This window comes from Castanea sativa, chromosome 6, assembly GCF_040712315.1.
Source record: "Castanea sativa cultivar Marrone di Chiusa Pesio chromosome 6, ASM4071231v1".
Taxonomy (NCBI): Eukaryota; Viridiplantae; Streptophyta; class Magnoliopsida; order Fagales; family Fagaceae; genus Castanea; species Castanea sativa.
Genome location: NC_134018.1, coordinates 61,488,930 through 61,497,496, shown reverse-complemented (window position 1 = coordinate 61,497,496; position 8,567 = coordinate 61,488,930). Strand labels below are relative to the sequence as shown.

The 8,567-nt window shown below is 32.5% G+C and overlaps 1 protein-coding gene across 1 annotated transcript; it reads right to left on the bottom strand.

Moving 5' to 3' along the window:
• Positions 1–432: 432 nt before the first annotated feature.
• On the bottom strand, positions 433–3,823 carry LOC142638858 (uncharacterized). Its single transcript, XM_075812914.1, has 4 exons — positions 3,484–3,823; positions 1,495–2,010; positions 1,097–1,127; positions 433–998 (listed from the first exon to the last, which is right to left on the bottom strand). Exons 1-4 carry the CDS (start codon positions 3,542–3,544, stop codon positions 818–820), a joined length of 789 nt encoding a protein of 262 aa, XP_075669029.1. The 5' UTR covers positions 3,545–3,823; the 3' UTR covers positions 433–817.
• Between the last annotated feature and the right edge of the window lie 4,744 nt (positions 3,824–8,567).

The window sequence follows — 8,567 nt, the reverse complement described above, 5'->3', positions numbered from 1 at the left end:
TTGGAAAAAAGAGAGGGTGAAGAAAAAAAAAAAAAAACATACAAGAGTGAGACACTGAGAGATGAGTGACTTATCATTGTAATCTGTTGGGTTGTTCTTTTGAGTTTTTGATTGTGGATCTTCTCATATAATTAAGAAATTGAATCCTTGAGTTTTACTAATTCAAATCCACCACAAATTCAATTAAACAATTTTCATCCCAATTTTTTTTTTTTAAAAATCAATCAAACAACACTGCTGCAAAGACTATAAGCTCATCTAAAAAAAGATGCATATTCACCACCTTACATTCTTTTTTCAAGCTAAATCATGGTTGACTATGAAAGTGAAGTGGGTGGGGGATCGAGTCAGCTATGTAGCATGTTTGCATGGTTCAGAGAAATCTGTGCATTTTTTGTCTTGCATAGGGAAACTTTAACGGTTTCAGTAACATACAATTACAACCTTCCAACCAAAAGTTTCTCATTCCCATGAATTTACAAAACAGTCCAAGAGCCTAATGGTATATTATTATTGTAACACCACCCAAAAATAAAAGAAGAGAAAATAAGGGAGAAAACTATTAATGATTACTATCTCTACAGAACCCTCCATATTGCTCGCTTTTCTTCTACACTACGAGCCTCCTCTTACAACTAATTTACATATCTAGTATAAGATTAATCTCAACACAAACCTATGGTCTATGGCTGCAAAAAACACATATGTGCCACTCATTTATCTATGCTTGATTATCAGTCACTCAAAAAAGCCAGCATGCGATCAAATTGACTTGATCCAATTAAGTAGTGATTGCTGAGTGCAATTTCCACCCTTCTCAGAGATGACATTTGCCCAGGAACAATGTCATGAGACATGTAATGATAAAAGAATGTGACATTAAGCTCTTTAACGTGGTAGCTGCTGATGATGATGACGGGGTAGAGGGGCCAGTAGGGACAGCTCCAAAAACTGTTGAGCCACTCGAATTTGTTGTGTTTAACACTGATGAACTTGTGCTGCAATTCCAAATCAAACCTTAATAAGGATTCTTTCTCTGTTTTAAGTGCTTAAAAAAAAAAAAAACAAAGTAATAGAGGTGGTTAGGAGTGTTCACCTAGTGGATGCATATTGACATGTCCCAGTACCTGTAATGATGATTAAAAAATACATAAGGAAAGAGAAAATCCAATGTTATTTTGCAAATGGTTGATGCTATTATATTAGACTTACAAATTAATTTAAAAAAGAAGGAATCATAAACCATATATAAAATCAGTCTATAGACAATTATGCTATGGACACAACACTTTTCACAATTGCTGACGTGACAAATTGTAATCAGAATGATCACAACTTATAGCTTAGTCCTTGTGAAAATTATTGTGTCCTTAAAACTTATTGTTCTATAGACGGTTAAAAATTAGAAGCCACTCTCCATGGAGTTCCTAGGAATTATTACCATAGTCAATAATATGGCATAATTAAATGGCACAATAAGGAGACATTGCTTACTTGGGTCAGTGCTTGTAATCATAGCAGTTCCTCCAAAATTACAGCTATTTGGAACTGGGTTCTTCTGATAATACGCATTAAACGCATATGATGCATGGTCACGAACGGTGGTGGGGTTGTAACAACTTCCACTAGGCTGAATTGCTGAACAATCAACTCCACCATACCCACAAGCATAGTCTAAAGCAACTTGTAACTCTTTTTGTGGTGCACTTTGGGTAGCAACACACCAGCTAGCCCCTGAAGCTGCAGGTAATGCAGTTGCAGGAGTTGGGTTTGTAATTGGGGTCAAGGGTACTGCTGGTGTGCTTGTATCAGGGTTTGAGGTTGGGTTTATAATTGGAGTTGTTGTAGAAGGTGTGGTACTGGCTGGAGTTATTGTAGGGACTGTTGTGATTGGAGTGGTAATGTCTTTTTGGGTAGTTGAAATTGAGGAAGTGAAATGCAACAATTGTTTTGCTTCACGGTCTTGTTCTGTGCTGTACCCTATTGATATCTTCTTTGTTAAAATTGAACCTGTAGTTGAAATGAAATAAAAAGTTGAGGTGAAACTTTACTTTTTGTCTGTATGTACTACTTTTTCAACAAATCAGGCTAAATCTCAATAGGAAGAATACAAAATAAGGTTGCTAGATTCAAGCTGTCTACCTATAACATGTAAAGTGACAAGAAACCTAAAATATTGGTTTTTCTATTTATTAGGAGACTAGGAAAAGCATAAAAAACACAAGCTCTGCTTACGTTATTTAATTTTGAAACCTAATATCAAATTTTGTACATGAATTCAAAAGTCACAAACTTGTCATGATATTAGGTTGATAAATTCAGATAGGATACTATTTTGGGTGGACTTAATAACTTTACTGACCCATCAATACTTCACTTCCCTGCTCTTCTAATTAACTTTGCAAAAGATAATATGTATATTAAAAGAAAAGGGGTAGACAAATTCAGTTAGATGTTTGGTACCTAAAGGGACTTGACCAAATCTGAGAGACAAAATAGTTTGGTCATTTCAATGTCCTAATTTAGCACTCAAGATTAGGATGGACTTGTAAACGCAATCTGACTGTTGAAAGGAGCAATTTTAATAAGAAGAAAACGACACAAAAATTGGCTTGTGATGTGGATATCAGACGCCAAAATAGGTCATATGTAATGGTCAGCAACCAGAAAATTTTTTTTCTAAAAAAGATAAAGAAAAAGAAAAGGGAGAGAAGAGGACAAAGCTAGAAATTGAGCACGAAGGATCATTGAATAGTACTAAACCATATCCAACAGAATACTACCCATTTGGAGAAAAACAATCAGTAAAGTGTGAAGCTGTAAAGTGCGAATTCAAAGTATAAGAAGTTAAGAACTGCATTTGAAATGGCAAAATTCAAAGCCTACTTCAGCCAAGTAATTAGTGCTAAACTATTCAATCATATGAGAGAGAGAGAGAGAGAGAGAGAGAGAGAGAGAGAGAGAGAGAATTGTGACAGTAATGGAAAAGCAAAGAAATTTGGTGTCCAACATGTGAAGCAGCAAAAGTGTGAAATCGAAATATAATAACTACATTTGAAATGAAAGAATTCACAACACCAGATTCAATACTTTTATGTTTCGATGATTATCTGGGATCCTAATGAAGGAAGAGAATCAAAGCAATTGAAGTATGAATACAAAGAATAAGAACCGCATTCAAAATGGCTTAATTCAGAGCCAGAAGACTCTATCATATTTCAATGTAAGCCTCAAATGAAAAAATTCCCAGCAAAAGAATTCATCAGAGGTCTTGGAAAGCCGTTTGTTGCTAAGAAAAGGAGAATATTTTCACATGTTAACACAAAGAAAGGAAGGAAAAGAAAAAAGACCCAATTGGAATTGCTGCCTTATAACAAAATAAAACAAGATTCCCAGTTAGAATGGAAGTAATAAAACCATATATTATAATGAATTAACTAATAAGAAGCATACCATACAAACAAGACAAAGCAACTCTCTTACCTGAACAGAGGAAATGACCCAATAGGAGAAATATGAGACAGGTAAAGACCCTTTCTTCCATCTCAAATGCTTTCTTCTTCTTCTTCTTCTTCTTCCTCTTGTCCTTTAATGGTGCTAGCTCTTCAATAATCAAGTTCTGCTTTCCCACTTGGTTTGAAACAGAGAAAAGTGAAGCAAAGATATCATAAACTAGAGAAGAATCAATGATGTTGTTGGAAAGTAGAGGATAGTGTAGCTCTTGACCTGTGTGTAAATATATATATGTTTTGTGGAATAAGTGCACCCTTTAGAGAGAGAAAGAAGAAAACTTGAGAAAAGGAAAGGAGACATGGGGATGGGGTGTATGTGAGAAGGTGGAAGCAAGAAGGGGTAGGCCTCAAAAAGGAGGGAAAAGGTAGGGAAGAAGGTTGAAAAAAAAGAAAGTAAAGGACAGTTTTTTTTGCAATGTTGGTTTGTAATGTGGGCTGGTTAAGTGATGATTGTAATGATGGTGATGATGTGTGCATTTTTTGCCTTTTTTCTTTATGCTTCTCCTTTTTACTGTTTTATAGGTCTAAATTTCTGCTAAATCAAACACAGATCTTGAACTATTAGTCTTTACTGTTTGGAGAAGTGCTCTAATTTTTAAAAACTTGGCATGCTTATCTTCCCACTCATAGTTAAGGGTGGTGATTAGTGAGGTCCTGAAGTCAAGTCTTAGTAGGTTTGCCGGTTATTTTCTAAGAAAAATAATGGTTTTGAGAAAGAAAATTGCTAAAGTTATCAGCAATTTTATTATAGAAGGTCATTGCAAATTAATTTGACAATAAATAAATAAATATGTGAATTACCTTATATATTACACACATGAGCTTGTAAAACTTAGGTAGAAAATCATTAATATGTCTAAGGTAAACTGCGTATTTAGTTCTTATTCTTTATATCATATTTTAATTAAGTCCATAACATTTCAATTGTGTCAATTTTAGTCTCTAAATTTTCAGTACCGTATCAGTTTAGTCTCTGCTGTTATCTTTTGTATAGAAATTACTAACGTTATAAATGGCCAAACTAAATAATTAGTTTCCGTGGATATGACAATAAATTAATTTTTTATTTTGTCTATTTGCCATACCAGAAATTTTCATCAAAAAGATAATGGTAGAGACTAAATTAATACAGCACTGAAAATGTTAGTGACCAAATTAACACAATTAAAATATTAAAAACTAAATTAAAATATAATATAAATGATAAGATCAAATAAGGAGTTTACCATATTTCTAACATTATTGTTTTTAAGAAATTTATTACTAAAGTAAAAACTAATTAACTAATATACCACATTCATTACAAACCATATCAATTAAAATAAAAAAAGGAGGGTAGTTGGTTGCAGAGATTATCTGACTGGAGTGTGCCCAGGATACTAAAGGTGACAGTCAAGTTTCCTTTCTTTTTCACTCTCTCTCTCTCTCCCCCCCTGGGCTTTATGTGCTTTTCATTGTGGTTGAGTTGATTTTAGAGCAAGACTTTGTTGTTCGGTTGTTACATGACCATGACTACTCCAACTGCACAAGCACAGTCTGTGATTTTTCATCTTTATTCCTTTTGGAGATCCATCTTGTCATTTTTTTTTACACTTTAACTGATTCCTTGTTTGCAAAGATTAACGGTGACCCTTAAGTTTCAAGTTCAATCTGATAATGTTCCACAACTTGTCTAACACAAAGTAGTAAACATTCTTTAACCTTCCTTTTAGTATATTTGCTTTGGATTTGGGTGACACATGGTGGGCTTCCATTGAAGTTGTGGATGTGGTAGTCTGATCAGTGATCAGTAGCTTTAGTACTATGGTTGGGTTCTTGACTACACTAGAAAATTGGGGCTCCCACCCCAATTGCTAAAAAATATTTGTTTAAGCATGTCACTCTGAACCATTATTATCCACTTGAACTATTGAAGTATGACAACTTTTTTTTAGATAGACTTCTTTGGAGTACAGTATGCCAACACCACATGAAGTTCAAAAAACTTGCACTCAATAGTTTAGTTTCATTGGTGTAGCTACTTTGTTCATAAGCCTCTTAATTTTTTGTACTAATGAAAAAAAATTAAGGGTATTAAATTACATTTAAGTCACGGAGTTTAACTTAAATTTTAAATTAAACTTTAAATGTTTTTTTTTGGGTATCAATTTTGACCCTATAAATTTAAAATTGTTACCTTGTATACCCCAAATGAATTTATTTTAACAAAAGATAATGGACACCATGTAAGTTGTAATGTTGCAATAATACTAAAAAGCATTTTATAAGAATATCTATGTTTCCTCGTATTAAAATTGAATTAGATGAGTAGGGGTGTGTGCTGAGTCTCACATTCGACATATATTGGATTGATTTGAGCTTTATAAATAACTACAAAAAATCTTATATTATTTTTTGATAATTTGATAGTTGGGGTGGTATATTTGAACTCTAAATGTGTTCATTGAAAACACCAAGAGATGTTAGTTAAGTTATAAAGCTCTTGACAGCTACAAGAAATCTAAATCTCGATGATTTGATTAGTACAATTTTAAAACTATAGGCATAGGAATTAATTTGAAACCAGATATTTATGTAATTATCCCAAAACATTAATAAATACTATGAGTGATTAATAAGTCTTGGTTGCCGTTATGATCACGAAAAATATGCAGTAGATGACTAGATGCTTACTTTAATTTGGGGACCATAGTTTAAAAAAAGCAAAATAAATTGGAGAAATTGGCCTCAAAGTGGACCCTTCAAAACTCTATCCTGAGCCTTGCACTTTTGACCAATTGGATTCGAAAATAAACCTATGTTTATAGCATCTATTAAAATAAAATAAAAAACCTATATTATAGTATTTTTTTTAGCCTCCTATAACCTTTATTGGCATAAAGGCCCTTCTTGATCGTTGCTCCCATTAGATTATTTAATTTGAAGGCCTTTGATAGAGACTATCAATAATAAAATTATTAGAGGTTGGATGATCAACCTGTTAAATTAATTTACCCCATAGACCATACCAACTACAAACATTTTCTTTTCATATTTACAAATCTTGAATTTGCGTTCCTAACCTTTTGAAACCTCCTAATTCTTTGCACACATGACATTCAGTACAGGCCTAACTAGGGAAACTTTTCCTGCAGATGAATTTAATTAGTTAAACTTCGTTGAAATCAAGAAGCTTGTTTATGATTTTGATAAGAATAATGTTATGAATACAACAAAATGTCACAATAATTTCACAACAATCTTAAACTAGTATGCCAACTCCAACTAATTATTTTTTTAATGACTAATTTGAAAATGTTGTGAAATTGTTATGAATTTTTGTTGTATTCATCCTTATGATAATAGCTAGCACATGATTTTTTTTTTCTTTTCTCAAATACAACTGTCTTACAAAACATAGAAAAAATTTCATATTTATTTTTTTTGCAAGAGTAGTGTTTATTGCACATTGTATGTGTATTAGTTTTTTACAAAGAAGAACTATATATCATATATATATATATATATATATATATATATATATGCTTTTAAAAAAGAGATTATACTTGAATCTGTATATTTTTCATTTTACATTTACATTTTCTTAGAAACATTTTGAAAGTCAAAGAGTCAATTAATCAGATGAGAGATGAGAGTGAGAGCTTGGAGTACGAGTACTTTTGTTTTTAATGTTTTTGTAATTTTATAATGAACATGTTGGAGTACTTGAAGTCTTCAACCACACAAAATGGGACTGGCACTGGAGAAGGCCTGAGTGAGCCCGCCGCCCCCTCACATGATTATGGCCCCCACCATCATGTGAGACACGTCTCCACCCATTGAAATAGGCCCAGTTACCTCTTTTAACTCTTTAAGAAAAAAAAATAATATAAAGTTTTTTACTTTTTGGGTAAAAAATTGAAAGTTACCAATCAATATCAATTGCCTAATACATGTTAGAGTGAGGCAATTGATATTGTTTTTAATCTAGGCAAAATAGTTTATTACTTTTCAATACCTTCGGCTGATGCTAGGATTGCCTTGTGGGTAGGAACATGGGGACTTGCATAATTGTTGTCTTTAGCATGCTACAAAACAAGTGAATACGGCCAAAAACCTTATAATTTAGTAACATTATTTATTCTTTTTTAAGAGGTATCGAGATTTCAATATTCATTTTTTCGTTATTGTAACTATTAAATTATAAAAGAAGTGAATATGTTATTGAAGTTGTCTCTTTTTGAATGAGTTTAAGAGTTCACTTATTAGCTTCCTTCTTTCTTCTTTGTCTTTACTACAACAAAAAGATTAAAAATAAATATCTCATTTTATTTTTCCGTAGTTATTACTTAAAAAAAAACCACTAGCAAGCCATTGTAGCTAGACTTAGCAAACAAGTTGGGTTGATAAAGTACAGGTTTGGGGCAGAGATTTATTGGACTAAAACGGTCTGCTATTCCTATGACCTTTACTCGTACAAGTTTTGAGTTTATACTTTTTTTTTTTTTTTTGGGTCCAAGTCAAACATCGGAAAATATATTTCAAGGCACCATAAAGAGTGTACTCAAACATAAGAACACAAAAAGTTTTTCCTGAAAATGTTTTTACTGAAAACATGTTTTTAGTCTTAATAAGAGCGATTTTCTGGTCAGGTAAAAGTTTTTTACTTGCTCCAAATGTTTGGAGATGAAAAAAGCCTTTTGGGGGGGGGGGGGGGCGGGGGGAATTATGTTGAAACATACGCATCACTTTTTTAATGCTCCAACAAAACCCCATATTCATTGATGTAAATTCTTTTTAGTTGAATTTTAGTGAATTATCTACGCGGTTAAGTATTAATGAGTGAGGCTTTAGGTCCAGTGCATGTAGTGTACTAGACCCATTAAGATGGTGACATATATTCAAAAGTAAACGTGTGTTATAATCTTTATGGGTCTAGTGCAACTGAACACTGAACTCAAATCTCACCAGTATTAACTAAATCTTCCTTAGTTGAAAAGATCCATATCTTGTTACAGTGTGATTATAAACTCATGTGTTATTAATTAAAAAAAAAAACAATTTAAAATTTAGTTA